General features: G+C 46.9%; 2 protein-coding genes across 2 annotated transcripts; one reads left to right on the plus strand and one right to left on the minus strand.

Moving 5' to 3' along the window:
* Nucleotides 1-217: 217 nt before the first annotated feature.
* On the minus strand, nt 218-3,237 carry LOC127924836 (uncharacterized). Its single transcript, XM_052509447.1, has 3 exons — nt 3,179-3,237; nt 1,857-1,948; nt 218-1,289 (listed from the first exon to the last, which is right to left on the minus strand). The coding sequence occupies exons 1-3, from the start codon at nt 3,235-3,237 to the stop codon at nt 271-273; spliced, it is 1,170 nt and encodes a 389-aa protein (XP_052365407.1). The 3' UTR covers nt 218-270.
* A 455-nt stretch (nt 3,238-3,692) lies between these two features.
* LOC118383451 (oocyte zinc finger protein XlCOF6-like) lies at nt 3,693-18,406 on the plus strand. The gene is made up of 8 exons (XM_052509448.1): nt 3,693-3,834; nt 4,402-4,940; nt 15,499-15,645; nt 16,056-16,070; nt 16,231-16,685; nt 16,793-16,887; nt 17,180-17,365; nt 18,270-18,406. The coding sequence occupies exons 1-8, from the start codon at nt 3,723-3,725 to the stop codon at nt 18,404-18,406; spliced, it is 1,686 nt and encodes a 561-aa protein (XP_052365408.1). The 5' UTR covers nt 3,693-3,722.
* Nucleotides 18,407-18,654: the final 248 nt, after the last annotated feature.

Here is an 18,654-nt window from a genome sequence, read left to right on the forward strand (position 1 = left end):
ATACCAACCTATCTCTGGAAGAGTCCTGTAGTCTCATTATAACCCATAATACCAACCTCTCTCTACAGGAGAAGTCCTGGTAGTCTCATTATAACCCATAATACCAACCTTCTCTACACATGGAGTCCTGTAGTCTCATTATAACCCATAATACCAACCTCTCTCTACAGGTGAAAGCTTCCAGGACTCTGGAACCTAATGTAAAGCTTTCACACCAACAAGGTGGGAGACATTAATGACCAACATTTTATGAGATTAAATGTATTTATTTTAAAGGCCACACATGGAACCTAATGTAAAGCTTTCAGGACTGGAACCTAATGTAAAGCTTTCAGGACTGGAACCTAATGTAAAGCTTTCAGGACTGGAACCTAATGTAAAGCTTTCAGGACTGGAACCTAATGTAAAGCTTTCAGGTCTGGAACCTAATGTAAAGCTTTCAGGTCTGGAACCTAATGTAAAGCTTTCAGGTCTGGAACCTAATGTAAAGCTTTCAGGACTGGAACCTAATGTAAAGCTTTCAGGTCTGGAACCTAATGTAAAGCTTTCAGGACTGGAACCTAATGTAAAGCTTTCAGGACTGGAACCTAATGTAAAGCTTTCAGGTCTGGAACCTAATGTAAAGCTTTCAGGTCTGGAACCTAATGTAAAGCTTTCAGGTCTGGAACCTAATGTAAAGCTTTCAGGTCTGGAACCTAATGTAAAGCTTTCAGGTCTGGAACCTAATGTAAAGCTTTCAGGACTGGAACCTAATGTAAAGCTTTCAGGACTTGAACCTAATGTAAAGCTTTCAGGACTGGAACCTAATGTAAAGCTTTCAGGACTTGAACCTAATGTAAAGCTTTCAGGACTTGAACCTAATGTAAAGCTTTCAGGACTGGAACCTAATGTAAAGCTTTCAGGACTGGAACCTAATGTAAAGCTTTCAGGACTGGAACCTAATGTAAAGCTTTCAGGACTGGAACCTAATGTAAAGCTTTCAGGACTTGAACCTAATGTAAAGCTTTCAGGACTGGAACCTAATGTAAAGCTTTCAGGACTTGAACCTAATGTAAAGCTTTCAGGTCTGGAACCTAATGTAAAGCTTTCAGGACTGGAACCTAATGTAAAGCTTTCAGGTCTGGAACCTAATGTAAAGCTTTCAGGACTGGAACCTAATGTAAAGCTTTCAGGACTTGAACCTAATGTAAAGCTTTCAGGTCTTGAACCTAATGTAAAGCTTTCAGGACTGGAACCTAATGTAAAGCTTTCAGGTCTTGAACCTAATGTAAAGCTTTCAGGACTGGAACCTAATGTAAAGCTTTCAGGTCTTGAACCTAATGTAAAGCTTTCAGGTCTGGAACCTAATGTAAAGCTTTCAGGTCTGGAACCTAATGTAAAGCTTTCAGGTCTGGAACCTAATGTAAAGCTTTCAGGTCTGGAACCTAATGTAAAGCTTTCAGGTCTGGAACCTAATGTAAAGCTTTCAGGTCTGGAACCTAATGTAAAGCTTTCAGGTCTGGAACCTAATGTAAAGCTTTCAGGACTGGAACCTAATGTAAAGCTTTCAGGACTTGAACCTAATGTAAAGCTTTCAGGTCTTGAACCTAATGTAAAGCTTTCAGGTCTTGAACCTAATGTAAAGCTTTCAGGTCTTGAACCTAATGTAAAGCTTTCAGGACTGGAACCTAATGTAAAGCTTTCAGGACTTGAACCTAATGTAAAGCTTTCAGGACTTGAACCTAATGTAAAGCTTTCAGGTCTTGAACCTAATGTAAAGCTTTCAGGTCTTGAACCTAATGTAAAGCTTTCAGGACTGGAACCTAATGTAAAGCTTTCAGGACTGGAACCGAATGTAAAGCTTTCAGGCCTTGAACCTAATGTAAAGCTTTCAGGTCTGGAACCTAATGTAAAGCTTTCAGGACTGGAACCTAATGTAAAGCTTTCAGGACTGGAACCTAATGTAAAGCTTTCAGCTCTGGAACCTAATGTAAAGCTTTCAGGACTTGAACCTAATGTAAAGCTTTCAGGACTTGAACCTAATGTAAAGCTTTCAGGTCTGGAACCTAATGTAAAGCTTTCAGGTCTGGAACCTAATGTAAAGCTTTCAGGACTTGAACCTAATGTAAAGCTTTCAGGCCTTGAACCTAATGTAAAGCTTTCGGGTCTGGAACCTAATGTAAAGCTTTCGGGTCTTGAACCTAATGTAAAGCTTTCGGGTCTTGAACCTAATGTAAAGCTTTCGGGTCTTGAACCTAATGTAAAGCTTTCGGGTCTTGAACCTAATGTAAAGCTTTCGGGTCTTGAACCTAATGTAAAGCTTTCAGGTCTGGAACCTAATGTAAAGCTTTCAGGTCTTGAACCTAATGTAAAGCTTTCAGGTCTTGAACCTAATGTAAAGCTTTCAGGTCTTGAACCTAATGTAAAGATTTCAGGACTTGAACCTAATGTACAGCTTTCAGGTCTTGAACCTAATGTAAAGCTTTCAGGTCTTGAACCTAATGTAAAGCTTTCAGGTCTTGAACCTAATGTAAAGCTTTCAGGACTTGAACCTAATGTAAAGCTTTCAGGTCTGGAACCTAATGTAAAGCTTTCAGGTCTTGAACCTAATGTAAAGCTTTCAGGTCTTGAACCTAATGTAAAGCTTTCAGGTCTTGAACCTAATGTAAAGCTTTCAGGTCTTGAACCTAATGTAAAGCTTTCAGGACTTGAACCTAATGTAAAGCTTTCAGGTCTTGAACCTAATGTAAAGCTTTCAGGTCTGGAACCTAATGTAAAGCTTTCAGGACTTGAACCTAATGTAAAGCTTTCAGGTCTTGAACCTAATGTAAAGCTTTCAGGTCTTGAACCTAATGTAAAGCTTTCAGGTCTTGAACCTAATGTAAAGCTTTCAGGTCTTGAACCTAATGTAAAGCTTTCAGGTCTTGAACCTAATGTAAAGCTTTCAGGTCTTGAACCTAATGTAAAGCTTTCAGGACTTGAACCTAATGTAAAGCTTTCAGGTCTTGAACCTAATGTAAAGCTTTCAGGTCTTGAACCTAATGTAAAGATTCAGGTCTTGAACCTAATGTAAAGCTTTCAGGTCTTGAACCTAATGTAAAGCTTTCGGGTCTTGAACCTAATGTAAAGCTTTCGGGTCTTGAACCTAATGTAAAGCTTTCGGGTCTTGAACCTAATGTAAAGCTTTCGGGTCTTGAACCTCATGTAAAGCTTTCGGGTCTTGAACCTCATGTAAAGCTTTCGGGTCTTGAACCTCATGTAAAGCTTTCAGGTCTTGAACCTAATGTAAAGCTTTCGGGTCTTGAACCTAATGTAAAGCTTTCAGGTCTTGAACCTAATGTAAAGCTTTCGGGTCTTGAACCTAATGTAAAGCTTTCAGGTCTTGAACCTAATGTAAAGCTTTCAGGTCTTGAACCTCATGTAAAGCTTTCAGGTCTGGAACCTAATGTAAAGCTTTCGGGTCTTGAACCTAATGTAAAGCTTTCAGGTCTTGAACCTAATGTAAAGCTTTCAGGTCTTGAACCTCATGTAAAGCTTTCAGGTCTGGAACCTAATGTAAAGCTTTCAGGTCTGGAACCTAATGTAAAGCTTTCTTGTATTGTGTTTATAAATATAGTTCTGACATGGTTCATGATGATGTTCTGTTTTCATTGTAGGATCCTGGTCACCAATCCAGCACCAAAGCTGTAGAGTCCCAGGGTCCCGATCCAAGACATGAGGAGGACATCACTCAAACACCTGGGATGAACATTCATATTGTAGAAGAGGGGAAGGAGGAAGTGAAAGAGGAGGATGAAGTTGGTGGTTTCATCAATTCTGAAGGAGAAGAATTTGACTGGGATTCTGTTCAACATAGTAAGTGGAGGCAGAACTCTGTTCTTTAGTTGACTGGGGTTCTGTTCAACATAGTAAGTGGAGGTAGAACTCTGTTCTTTAGTTGACTGGGGTTCTGTTCAACATTGTAAGTGGAGGTAGTGTCCTTTAGTTGACTGTGGTTCTGTTCAACATAGTAAGTGGAGGTAGAACTCTGTTCTTTAGTTGACTGGGGTTCTGTTCAACATTGTAAGTGGAGGTAGAACTCTGTTCTTTAGTTGACTGGGGTTCTGTTCAACATTGTAAGTGGAGGTAGAACTCTGTTCTTTAGTTGACTGGGATTCTGTTCAACATAGTAAATGGAGGCAGAACTCTGTTCTTTAGTTGACTGGGGTTCTGTTCAACATAGTAAGTGGAGGTAGAACTCTGTTCTTTAGTTGACTGGAGTTCTGTTCACCCCATCTCCTATGAAGTGCACTACTTGTTGACCAGGGTCCTGGACAAAGTGGATGCACTTGATAGAGAATAAGGTACCATTTTTGGATACGGACTGTGAATGAATGTCGACTTGCTCGCCTCAATACCTAACCCACTCTGTTATTCACACAGGAGAGAGCCCTGACTGTGGCTTCAACAGCAAAGCGAGTCCCGCCACATCAGAACATCCTGAACACCAGGAGAGTCACAAAACGAAGACGTCTCACTGCTGCTCAGTGTGTGGCAGAGAGTGCTACAAGCTCTCAGTACTGCAGATCCACATGAGAATCCACACGGGAGAGAAGCCGTACCCCTGCCCCGACTGTGGCAAGAAGTTCGCTCACCTGGGAGCCATGAGACGACACCTCCTCACACACACGGGAGAGAAGCCTTACTCCTGCTCTGTGTGTGGGAAGAGTTTCACCCAATCAGGACATCTGAGGGAGCACCAGCAGTCTCACAGTGGCGAGAAGCCTCACCTGTGTCTGGTGTGTGGGAGAGGGTTCTCTAGAGCGTCAGACCTCCGGATCCACCACAGAGTTCACACAGGGGAGAGGCCGTACAGCTGTGACTACTGTGGGAAGAAATACGGCCGCTGTCAGAAGCTACGGGCTCACCAACGGACACACCACAGCGACAGGACACACGCTGATACTGGAGAGGAGACGGAGTGAATGACCACGAGGCTTTGAACATGAGACGTGATAAGCTTAGTATTCCTACAGGGGATGTTAGCCGGCTGGACAACAACGATGACACACGTTGATCGTCATCAGACAGGAGAACAATACACTCCATTGGAATAGACATGGTTCTAGAATCCACCTAAATGATTCACAGAATTCTGATGCAGGACACGGGCTGCTGGGGAGGGGAGAGACGCTGGGTGAAGTTCCCCTGCCTGAATCCTAACCTTAACCATTAGTGGGGGAGATGCAAAACTGACCAGCGTCTAGGGGCAACTTCACCCTACTCCGTTTGGGGGAAAGAATGGGGAGGCTTTATCAGTAAGTGTTGACAGTAGAACTAATGGGTGTTTGTTAGTAGGGTGGACAAACACAACTATTAACCTTGTGATGAAGAACGAGAGGCTCGGTTAGAACCATTACAATGGACGTGGTTCTACATTCCACTTGAAGAAAGCACCCAGTTCTGATGGAGAGATGAAATAATCAGTGCTGTCCAGTTTGTTATTGAACTTGAACCAGAGAAAGTGAACCCCAAAAGATGGCCGCTAGACGGTGTTCTAAATTGGAATCGTGGAATGCTTGTTCTCTGTCCACCACATCCTGTGTGAGGAACCCAGTTGAAATGATTGTTTAAAAAATAATAATAATGTTGATGTAATAATTGTGTTCTATATTGGATAACATCCCAAATAATGTTCAGTCACAGGACATTTTGATGACAGAGAGAGAGAGAGAGCTGTGGCTCCGTCCATGCTGTCATTCAGTTCATTACGCCGCTATAAGATAGTAAACAAAGGTGTGTCATGGTGGTTTTAATAAATAGGTTACAAAAACCTACCTAACTTTTTAATCTATTTAAAAATAAAAACAAGTTTCTGTTTTCTGTACCATTTTATGCCAACTCTTTTCACACTACTGAGCCAAGCTGATGGATATGAAGAGTAAGGTTTTTATTTGCTATGCTTGAAGACGGCCTTGGTAAACGTGGGGCTTTTACATGGCAATGCGGAAAATGTAACAGGGCTATATTGAAGTGTTTACTATGATTACAGCAGGGGAACTGTCAGTATACTCAGTTAAACTGTTGGTGATAATAGTTGCCCTCCAGTGGGTGATAATAGTTGCCCTCCAGTGGGTGATAATAGTTGTCCTCCAGTGGGTGATAGTAGTTGTCCTCCAGTGGGTGATAATAGTTGCCCTCCAGTGGGTGATAATAGTTGCCCTCCAGTGGGTGATAATAGTTGCCCTCCAGTGGGTGATAATAGTTGCCCTCCAGTGGGTGATAATAGTTGTCCTCCAGTGGGTGATAATAGTTGCCCTCCAGTGGGTGATAATAGTTGCCCTCCAGTGGGTGATAATAGTTGCCCTCCAGTGGGTGATAATAGTTGCCCTCCAGTGGGTGATAATAGTTGCCCTCCAGTGGGTGATAATAGTTGCCCTCCAGTGGGTGATAATAGTTGCCCTCCAGTGGGTGATAATAGTTGTCCTCCAGTGGGTGATAATAGTTGTCCTCCAGTGGGTGATAATAGTTGCCCTCCAGTGGGTGATAATAGTTGCCCTCCAGTGGGTGATAATAGTTGCCCTCCAGTGGGTGATAATAGTTGCCCTCCAGTGGGTGATAGTAGTTGCCCTCCAGTGGGTGATAGTAGTTGCCCTCCAGTGGGTGATAATAGTTGCCCTCCAGTGGGTGATAATAGTTGCCCTCCAGTGGGTGATAATAGTTGCCCTCCAGTGGGTGATAATAGTTGCCCTCCAGTGGGTGATAGTAGTTGCCCTCCAGTGGGTGATAGTAGTTGCCCTCCAGTGGGTGATAGTAGTTGCCCTCCAGTGGGTGATAGTAGTTGCCCTCCAGTGGGTGATAGTAGTTGCCCTCCAGTGGGTGATAGTAGTTGCCCTCCAGTGGGTGATAATAGTTGCCCTCCAGTGGGTGATAATAGTTGCCCTCCAGTGGGTGATAGTAGTTGCCCTCCAGTGGGTGATAATAGTTGCCCTCCAGTGGGTGATAGTAGTTGCCCTCCAGTGGGTGATAATAGTTGCCCTCCAGTGGGTGATAATAGTTGCCCTCCAGTGGGTGATAGTAGTTGCCCTCCAGTGGGTGATAATAGTTGTCCTCCAGTGGGTGATAATAGTTGCCCTCCAGTGGGTGATAATAGTTGCCCTCCAGTGGGTGATAGTAGTTGCCCTCCAGTGGGTGATAATAGTTGCCCTCCAGTGGGTGATAATAGTTGCCCTCCAGTGGGTGATAATAGTTGCCCTCCAGTGGGTGATAATAGTTGCCCTCCAGTGGGTGATAATAGTTGCCCTCCAGTGGGTGATATAGTTGCCCTCCAGTGGGTGATATAGTTGCCTCCAGTGGGTGATAATAGTTGTCCTCCAGTGGGTGATAATAGTTGCCCTCCAGTGGGTGATAGTAGTTGCCCTCCAGTGGGTGATAATAGTTGCCCTCCAGTGGGTGATAATAGTTGCCCTCCAGTGGGTGATAGTAGTTGCCCTCCAGTGGGTGATAATAGTTGCCCTCCAGTGGGTGATAATAGTTGCCCTCCAGTGGGTGATAATAGTTGCCCTCCAGTGGGTGATAATAGTTGCCCTCCAGTGGGTGATAGTAGTTGCCCTCCAGTGGGTGATAGTTGCCTCCAGTGGGTGATGCCCTCCAGTGGGTGATAGTAGTTGCCCTCCAGTGGGTGATAGTAGTTGCCCTCCAGTGGGTGATAATAGTTGCCCTCCAGTGGGTGATAATAGTTGTCCTCCAGTGGGTGATAATAGTTGCCCTCCAGTGGGTGATAGTAGTTGCCCTCCAGTGGGTGATAGTTGCCCTCCAGTGGGTGATAATAGTTGCCCTCCAGTGGGTGATAGTAGTTGCCCTCCAGTGGGTGATAGTAGTTGCCCTCCAGTGGGTGATAATAGTTGCCCTCCAGTGGGTGATAATAGTTGCCCTCCCCTCCAGTGGGTGATAATAGTTGCCCTCCAGTGGGTGATAATAGTTGCCCTCCAGTGGGTGATAATAGTTGCCCTCCAGTGGGTGATAGTAGTTGCCCTCCAGTGGGTGATAATAGTTGCCCTCCAGTGGGTGATAATAGTTGCCCTCCAGTGGGTGATAATAGTTGCCCTCCAGTGGGTGATAATAGTTGTCCTCCAGTGGGTGATAATAGTTGCCCTCCAGTGGGTGATAATAGTGCCCTCCAGTGGGTGATAATAGTTGCCCTCCAGTGGGTGATAATAGTTGCCCTCCAGTGGGTGATAGTAGTTGCCCTCCAGTGGGTGATAGTAGTTGCCCTCCAGTGGGTGATAATAGTTGTCCTCCAGTGGGTGATAATAGTTGCCCTCCAGTGGGTGATAGTAGTTGCCCTCCAGTGGGTGATAGTAGTTGCCCTCCAGTGGGTGATAGTAGTTGCCCTCCAGTGGGTGATAGTAGTTGCCCTCCAGTGGGTGATAGTAGTTGCCCTCCAGTGGGTGATAATAGTTGTCCTCCAGTGGGTGATAATAGTTGCCCTCCAGTGGGTGATAGTAGTTGCCCTCCAGTGGGTGATAATAGTTGTCCTCCAGTGGATGATAATTGTTGCCCTCCAGTGGGTGATAATAGTTGCCCTCCAGTGGGTGATAGTAGTTGTCCTCCAGTGGATGATAATTGTTGCCCTCCAGTGGGTGATAATAGTTGCCCTCCAGTGGGTGATAATAGTTGCCTCCAGTGGGTGATAATAGTTGCCTCCAGTGGGTGATCAGTTGCCCTCCAGTAGGTGATCAGCCCTCCAGTGGGTGAGCCTAGTTGCCCTCCAGTGGGTGATAATAGTTGCCTCCAGTGGGTGATAATAGTTGCCCTCCAGTGGGTGATAATAGTTGCCCTCCAGTGGGTGATAATAGTTGCCCTCCACAAGGTGATAGTAGTTGCCCTCCAGTAGGTGATAATAGTTGCCCTCCAAGGTGATCAGCCCTCCAGTGGGTGATAATAGTTGCCTCCAGTGGGTGCCGGTGGGTGATAATAGTTGCCCTCCAGTGGGTGATATAGGAGCCCTCCAGTGGGTGCCACAAGTGAGTCAGCCCTCCAGTGGGTGAGCCTGCAGGCCCTCCAGTGGGTGATAGTAGTCAGCCCTCCAGTGGGTGATCAGCCTCCACAAGGTGATAGTAGCCTGCCTCCAGTGGGTGATAGTAGTTGCCCTCCAGTGGGTGATAAGTCAGCCCTCCAGTGGGTGATAATAGTTGCCCTCCAGTGGGTGATAATAGTTGCCCTCCAGTGGGTGATAATAGCCCTCAGTTGCCCTCCAGTGGGTGATAATAGTTGCCCTCCAGTGGGTGATAATAGTTGCCTCCAGTGGGTGATAATAGTTGCCCTCCAGTGGGTGATAATAGTTGCCCCACAGTGGGTGATAATAGCCTGCCTCCAGTGGGTGATCAGCCTCCAGTGGGTGATAATAGTTGCCTCCAGTGGGTGATAATAGTGTCCTCCAGTGGGTGATAATAGTTGCCCTCCAGTGGGTGATAGTAGTTGCCCTCCAGTGGGTGATAGTAGTTGCCTCCAGTGGGTGATAATAGTTCCTCCAGTGGGTGATAATAGTTGCCCTCCAGTGGGTGATAATAGTTGCCCTCCAGTGGGTGATAATAGTTGCCCTCCAGTGGGTGATAGTAGTTGCCCTCCAGTGGGTGATAGTAGCCCTCCACAAGGTGATAATAGCCCTCCAGTGGGTGATCAATAGTTGCCCTCCAGTGGGTGATAGTAGCCCTCCAGTGGGTGATAGTAGTTGCCCTCCAGTGGGTGATAATAGTTGCCCTCCAGTAGGTGATAATAGTTGCCCTCCAGTGGGTGAGTCAGTTGCCCTCCAGTGGGTGATAATAGCCCTCAGCCCTCCAGTGGGTGATAGTAGTTGCCCTCCAGTGGGTGATAATAGTTGCCCTCCAGTGGGTGATAATAGTTGCCCTCCAGTGGGTGATAGTAGTTGCCCTCCAGTGGGTGATAATAGTTGCCCTCCAGTGGGTGATAATAGTTGCCCTCCAGTGGGTGATAGTAGTTGCCTCCAGTGGGTGTAGTTGCCCTCCAGTGGGTGATAATAGTTGCCCTCCAGTGGGTGATAATAGTTGCCTCCAGTGGGTGATCAGCCCTCCAGTGGGTGATAGTAGTTGCCCTCCAGTGGGTGATAATAGTTGCCCTCCAGTGGGTGATAATAGTTGCCCTCCAGTGGGTGATAGTAGTTGCCCTCCAGTGGGTGATAATAGTTGCCCTCCAGTGGGTGATAATAGTTGCCCTCCAGTGGGTGATAGTAGTTGCCCTCCAGTGGGTGATAATAGTTGCCCTCCAGTGGGTGATAATAGTTGCCCTCCAGTGGGTGATAGTAGTTGCCCTCCAGTGGGTGATAATAGTTGCCCTCCAGTGGGTGATAATAGTTGCCCTCCAGTGGGTGATAATAGTTGCCCTCCAGTGGGTGATAATAGTTGCCCTCCAGTGGGTGATAATAGTTGCCCTCCAGTGGGTGATAATAGTTGCCCTCCAGTGGGTGATAATAGTTGCCTCCCTCCAGTGGGTGATAGTAGTTGCCCTCCAGTGGGTGATAATAGTTGCCCTCCAGTGGGTGATAGTAGTTGCCTCCAGTGGGTGATAGTAGTTGCCCTCCAGTGGGTGATAGTAGTTGCCCTCCAGTGGGTGATAGTAGTTGCCCTCCAGTGGGTGATAATAGTTGCCCTCCAGTGGGTGATAGTAGTTGCCCTCCAGTGGGTGATAGTAGTTGCCCTCCAGTGGGTGATAATAGTTGCCTCCAGTGGGTGATAGAGTTGCCCTCCAGTGGGTTAATAGTTGATTGCTCAGTTGTCCATCTGTCTTGAATAGTTTATGCCACATCTGGTACAAGAGTCAGCCTGCCATCAAGGAGGTAGCCCATCCATTGTGAGAATTGCCACAAGGAGTCAGGGTGTAGAGTCAGCCGCCAAAGGACATAACGCCAAAAAGGGCTCGCCACAAGAGGCAAGGTCGCCAAGCCTGCACTTCTTCACACCACAAGGAGTCAGCCCGCACTGGAAGCTGCACCAATGTGTCAGAGGAAACACCGTTCAACTGATGACCGAAGTCAGCCTGCAGGCATCCAGCCCACCACAAGGAGTCAACCCGCCACAAGGAGTCAGCCCACCACAAGGAGTCAGCCTGCAGGCGCCCAGCCCGCCACAAGGAGTCAGCCCGCCACAAGGAGTCAGCCTGCAGGCGCCCAGCCCACCACAAGGAGTCAGCCCACCACAAGGAGTCAGCCTGCAGGCGCCCAGCCCGCCACAAGGAGTCAGCCCGCCACAAGGAGTCAGCCCACCACAAGGAGTCAGCCTGCAGGCGCCCAGCCCGCCACAAGGAGTCAACCCGCCACAAGGAGTCAACCCGCCACAAGGAGTCAGCCCGCCACAAGGAGTCAGCCTGCAGGCGCCCAGCCCGCCACAAGGAGTCAGCCTGCAGGCGCCCAGCCCACCACAAGGAGTCAGCCTGCAGGCGCCCAGCCCACCACAAGGAGTCAGCCTGCAGGCGCCCAGCCCGCCACAAGGAGTCAGCCTGCAGGCGCCCAGCCCACCACAAGGAGTCAGCCTGCAGGCGCCCAGCCCACCACAAGGAGTCAGCCCACCACAAGGAGTCAGCCTGCAGGCGCCCAGCCCACCACAAGGAGTCAGCCCACCACAAGGAGTCAGCCCACCACAAGGAGTCAGCCCGCCACAAGGAGTCAGCCTGCCTGCCCAGCCCACCACAAGGAGTCAGCCTTCAGGCGCCCAGCCCACCACAAGGAGTCAGCCCACCACAAGGAGTCAGCCCGCCACAAGGAGTCAGCCCGCCACAAGGAGTCAGCCCGCCACAAGGAGTCAGCCCACCACAAGGAGTCAGCCTGCAGGTGCCCAGCCCACCACAAGGAGTCTCTAGAGCACGATGAGCCAACTAAAGCCCCCCTTGGCCAAGCCCTCCTCTAACCTGGACGATACTGGGCCAATTGTGCGCCGCCCTATGGGACTCCCGGTCACGGCTGGTTGTGACACACTACAGCCTGGGATCGAACCCCAGGCTGTAGTGATGCCGCAACACTGCGATGCAGTGCCTTCCAGCACATTTGGGTGTGTAAGGTAATGTAATTGTCGACCAGTTAGCCAAAATAGTTTTGAAATGAGATATAATTGATGTTAATGTTCCACTGGGTAGAGATGAGGCCAAATGTAAGATCAGAGCCATTCTGATAGATGTGTGTCAGAAGAGATGGGACTCTGAGCCCAAGGGCCGGGATTTATATGCCCTCTACAGAAAGGTCAGTGGACCAAGGTTTTAAAGGTCAGATTAGGAAGGAAGAGGTTGTGATTTTGTTTAGGACATTGTACATTGAACTCATCATTACATCTGGTTAGCAGCGTGTGAATGGTTTGTGGGTTAGGCCGTCATTGTAAATAAGAATTTGTTCTGACTTGCCTAGTTAAATTAAGTTTCAATAAAAAATGTATATTTGAACAAGATTCTAGCAGGTTGTAAGCTCCTTGTATTGCCTGCCTTCTCACTCCTGTACACTAGGTGGCGCTAATGCACCGGGTAGTTTAGTCATGCAGAAGAATCATACCCGGAAGTACGGTGATGCAGTAACGCAGACAGTCGGTTTATTTACCTTTCTTCAAAACAGTCTTGCTAGCTAGTTACTGTTAAAATGGCAACATATAGGATTTCTGCATGTATTGCCTGGCTGGTTAGGTTTCAAATCGTTTAACGACCAGTAAATTGTTCAACTGACGTGAGTGACCTCGAGCTGATGTGAACGCAAAAGAACAACGATCAATAACATGTCGGCAGAATTCACTCTTCCCGGTTCTGACCGACCCATAATGGACGAGGTAAGACACGGGACGGACGAATGCCCGTTAGCTAGCCAGCCAAATCTAATAACATTGTCCTAGCCCGAATGCCTCACATAACATGAATGGTACAAGCTTTGTCTCAAATCGGGTTGTGAACACTCCATTGCTGTAATTGCAAGACGATGCGTAACAGAGTTGCAGTAATAGTGTAACGGATGTGAAAATAAATAGCGTTTCAATCGGTTACGTCACTTGCTCTGAGACCTTGAAGTAGTTGTTCCCCTTGCTCTGCAATGGGTGACTGTTGCCGATGTGTGCAGAGGGTCCCTGGTTCGCGCCCGGGTATGGGCGATACGGTCGTAAAGTTATTCTGTTACAATAGCACAGACCGGTTATGCTCAGTCGTCTGAGAACTGATTTGATTGTTCATGTTACAAAGTATCAAGCTGGCGGGTTGTTTCCTGCTGCTGTTCAGTCAGTCTGTAGTCGCAACTTTGACACCATGCCACTGGGTGAGTCTTTTGAGGCACGGCCAGTCTTATCTGGGTGGGTGCAGTCATTTGTTCCTACCAAGCACTAACACAAACACACTGATCTAGGATCCGTTTTGCTTTAGGATTACTTGGACAGGGAGGGTCTGAGGTCAGCATTCTTACTGTTAGATGCTTTGTGAAATACAGGCCCTGATTCCCTGATCAAAGTATTGGACACTCATATAGTCTACCACAGCAACACTCATATAGTCTACCACAGCAACACTCATATAGTCTACCACAGCAACACTCATATAGTCTACCACAGCAACACTCATATAGTCTACCACAGCAACACTCATATAGTCTACCACAGCAACACTCATATAGTCTACCACAGCAACACTCATATAGTCTACCGCAGCAACACTCATATAGTCTACCACAGCAACACTCATATAGTCTACCACAACAACACTCATATAGTCTACCACAGCAACACTCATATAGTCTACCACAGCAACACTCATATAGTCTACCACAGCAACACTCATATAGTCTACCACAGCAACACTCATATAGTCTACCACAGCAACACTCATATAGTCTACCACAACAACACTCATATAGTCTACCACAGCAACACTCATATAGTCTACCACAGCAACACTCATATAGTCTACCACAGCAACACTCATATAGTCTACCACAGCAACACTCATATAGTCTACCACAGCAACACTCATATAGTCTACCACAGCAACACTCATATAGTCTACCACAGCAACACTCATATAGTCTACCACAGCAACACTCATATAGTCTACCACAGCAACACTCATATAGTCTACCACAGCAACACTCATATAGTCTACCACAGCAACACTCATATAGTCTACCGCAGCAACACTCATATAGTCTACCGCAGCAACACTCATATAGTCTACCGCAGCAACACACTCATATAGTCTACCACAACAACACTCATATAGTCTACCACAGCAACACTCATATAGTCTACCGCAGCAACACTCATATAGTCTACCGCAGCAACACTCATATAGTCTACCGCAGCAACACTCATATAGTCTACCGCAGCAACACTCATATAGTCTACCACAACAACACTCATATAGTCTACCACAACAACACTCATATAGTCTACCACAACAACACTCATATAGTCTACCACAACAACACTCATATAGTCTACCACAACAACACTCATATAGTCTACCACAACAACACACTCATATAGTCTACCACAACAACACTCATATAGTCTACCACAACAACACTCATATAGTCTACCACAGCAACACTCATATAGTCTACCACAACAACACACTCATATAGTCTACCACAACAACACTCATATAGTCTACCACAACAACACTCATATAGTCTACCACAACAACACTCATATAGTCTACCACAGCAACACTCATATAGTCTACCACAGCAACACTCATATAGTCTACCACAGCAACACTCATATAGTCTACCACAACAACACTCATATAGTCTACCACAACAACACTCATATAGTCTACCACAACAACACTCATATAGTCTAGTCAACACTCATACAGTCAACACCACAACAACACTCATATAGTCTACCACAGCAACACTCATATAGTCTACCACAACAACACTCATATAGTCTACCACAACAACACTCATATAGTCTACCACAGCAACACTCATATAGTCTACCACAACAACACTCATATAGTCTACCACAACAACACTCATATAGTCTACCACAACAACACACTCATATAGTCTACCACAACAACACTCGTATAGTTTACCACAACAACACACTCATATAGTCTACCACAGCAACACTCGTATAGTCTACCACAACAACACAAATATAGTCTACACACAATGAACACACTCGTATAGTCTTCCACAAAAACAACAACAACAGTCATAGTCTACCCTGTCAACAACACTCGTATAGTCTTCCACAACAACACCGTATAGTCTACCACAACACAACACTCTGTATAGTCTACCACCCCTGTCAACAACACACTGATATAGTCTTCCACAACAACACTCATATAGTCTTCCACAACAACACTGTATAGTCTGACCTACCCCTGTCAACAACACTGTATAGTCTACCACAACAACACTCGTATAGTCTACCACAACAACACTCGTATAGTCTACCGCAACAACACTACCCGTATAGTCAACACAACAAAACAATAGTTCCCCTCTCCAGAACTAGTCAAGGCTGCCTTCTGCCCTTCATCCTCTTTTAGGATGATGTTAACAACCAGCCCAGCCCGTCCCCATCCCACAGCCCCCTGCATCAGGAGAAGCTGATCAAGAGGACCAAACAGAACCAACCAAAACCTTTTCTCACGGTTGTCTGGACTGTAAGGAAAGAGTTTTCCCCCTGTGACCTGGTGAGTTTGATGGGTTTTATTTGCCAGTTTAAAACAAGAAGAAATATACAGTCACAGTACATGACCCGTGACAACACAAAAACAACAAGTCAATGACCTACCCCTGTCAGGACAACACAATGAAGTGGCTGTAAGTCAATGACCTACCCCTGTCAGGACAACACAATGAAGTGGCTGTAAGTCAATGACCTACCCCTGTCAGGACAACACAATGAAGTGGCTGTAAGTCAATGACCTACCCCTGTCAGGACAACACAATGAAGTGGCTGTAAGTCAATGACCTACCCCTGTCAGGACAACACAATGAAGTGACTGTAAGTCAATGACATACCCCTGTCAGGACAACACAATGAAGTGACAGGACAACACAAAACAACTAATTAATAACTTATTCCATTGTGTTCCACAAGGTGAGACACCAGAGGGTACACACAGGGGAGAAGCCCTACCCCTGTCAGGATAACACAAAACAACTCATTAATAACTTATTCCCATTGTGTTCCACAAGGTGAGACACCAGAGGGTACACACAGGGGAGAAGCCCTACCCCTGTCAGGACAACACAAAACAACTCATTAATAACTTATTCCCATTGTGTTCCATAAGGTGAGACACCAGAGAGTACACACAGGGGAGAAGCCCTACCCCTGTCCTGACTGTGGCAAGAGGTTCGCCCACTCAGGAGGCCTCCGAGAACACGAGAGGATACACTCCGGAGAGAAGCCTCACTCCTGCTCTGTGTGTGGGAAGAGCTTCACCCAGAAGGGAAGTCTTAGGGTCCACCTACGGACACACACGGGGGAGAGACCTTATTCTTGCGCCGTCTGTGGCAAGAGTTACACCCAAAATGAATTTTTGAAAGTGCACCAGCGAACACACACGGGAGAGAGGCCCTACTCCTGTTCTGTGTGTGGCAAGGGCTTTGCTCAGATAGGAAACCTGAAGAAACACCAGCGGATTCACACGGGGGAGAAGCCTTACCAGTGCCTGGAGTGTGGAGCCAGTTTCACCCAGAAGGACAGCCTGAAGATGCATCAGAGGTCATTTATTTCATACTTGTTTTCATTTTGATCTCCCTGTTGTTTTACCGTAAAGTCCGTTTCCAAGTTTTAAACGCACTTTGAATAAAGAACGATTTTGATTTTAGGTCTCACACGGGAGAGAAACCCTGCGTCTGCCCCGAGTGCGGGAAGGGTTTCCGCGACAACGGGCACCTGAAAGTCCACTTGAGAGTGCATACAGGTGAGGTTGATTTTAACGATCGAAGGACATCAGTGTCTCAAAACTCTTGAGTTGTCCACAATGTGGTTATTTTAAATAAAACCTGAAACTTTATGCAGCTATTGACAGTATACATAACAGAACTGTCATTTGTCTGGGATACACATGGGATACAACGTCCAATGAAATGCTTACTTGCGGGTTCCATTTCAACAACAATAAGAAATAATACGAACATGAAGTAAATGGCTCATTATTGTGGAGTGACACTGTCTTTCCCACCCACCCGTCTGTCCACCCATCCATCCATCAGGGGAGAAGCCGTACTCCTGCGCCGACTGTGGGAGACGGTTCAGCCAGGCAGACGTCCTGAAGAGACACCAGATGGTGCACACAGGGGAGAAGCCGTACTTCTGCGCCCTGTGTGGGAGGAGATTCGCCCAGCCTGCCACTCTGAAGTACCACCTCCGGACCCACGCAAGAGAGAACCAGACAGGAGGTGAGTTCAACAACACTTCCCTTTACAGCCGACGCGTTGCCACAGTAACAATTTCAGTTGGAACGATTTGAATGAACATTCCAGAATGTTACGGCGAAGCTGCAAATAGATCATTTTTCTATGTATTCAAACTGCAGATGCTAATCTTACTACGTGTAATAGAAAGACTGCATAGCAACATGTATTATTTGTATTATTATTTATGTATTTGTATTATTATTGGTTAGTGACAGTTTAGACAGGAAACAGATACTCATGTTTGAGACCTCTGTCGGCCACTGCCTTCTGAGACTGTCGGCCACTTCACTGCCTTCTGAGACTGTCGGCCACTTCACTGCCTTCTGAGACTGTCGGCCACTTCACTGCCTTTCTGAGACTGTAGGCCACTTCACTGTCTTCTGAGACTGTCGGCCACTTCACTGCCTTCTGAGACTGTCGGCCACTTCACTGTCTTCTCGGCCTGTCGGCCACTTCACTGTCTTCTCGGCCTGTCGGCCACTTCACTGCCTTCTGAGACTGTCTGTCACTTCACTGCCTTCTGAGACTGTCGGCCACTTCACTGCCTTCTGAGACTGTCGGGCACTTCACTGCCTTCTGAGACTGTCTGTCACTTCACTGCCTTCTGAGACTGTCGGCCACTTCACTGCCTTCTGAGACTGTCTGTCACTTCACTGCCTTCTGAGACTGTCGGCCACTTCACTGTCTTCTGAGACTGTCGGCCACTTCACTGCCTTCTGAGACTGTCTGTCACTTCACTGCCTTCTGAGACTGTCGGCCACTTCACTGCCTTCTGAGACTGTCTGTCACTTCACTGCCTTCTGAGACTGTCTGCCACTTCACTGTCGACACAAAACAAACAGAACGCTGTTGCTAGCATTCTAACGTTCACAAACCATTTGCCCAGGGCCTCAATGCTGCCCAGTGTGTGGACAGGACTTCCCTACAGAGCAGGCTCTGAGAAAACACCTGCAGGCACACATGGGGAGGACCTCTCTGTCAACGGGGGACAGGAAGACGGGGAGGAGGAAGTTGGTGGTCTGATCAACTGCCTTCTGAGATGAGATTTCACTGCCTTCTGAGACTGTTGTCACTTCACTGCCTTCTGGGACCCTTCTTCATCTTAGTAAGTGGAGGACACAAAACAAACAGGTTATTAACGTCCTTATTGGCTGCCCTATTCCCTTCATAGTGCACTACTTTACCATAAGATACATCCCTAATGGCACCCTATTCCCTACGTAGTGCACTACTTTAGACCATCCATCCTTCCATCAAATGATAAGCATGAG

Source organism: Oncorhynchus keta, unplaced genomic scaffold, assembly GCF_023373465.1.
Source record: "Oncorhynchus keta strain PuntledgeMale-10-30-2019 unplaced genomic scaffold, Oket_V2 Un_contig_4600_pilon_pilon, whole genome shotgun sequence".
Classification (NCBI taxonomy): domain Eukaryota; kingdom Metazoa; phylum Chordata; class Actinopteri; order Salmoniformes; family Salmonidae; genus Oncorhynchus; species Oncorhynchus keta.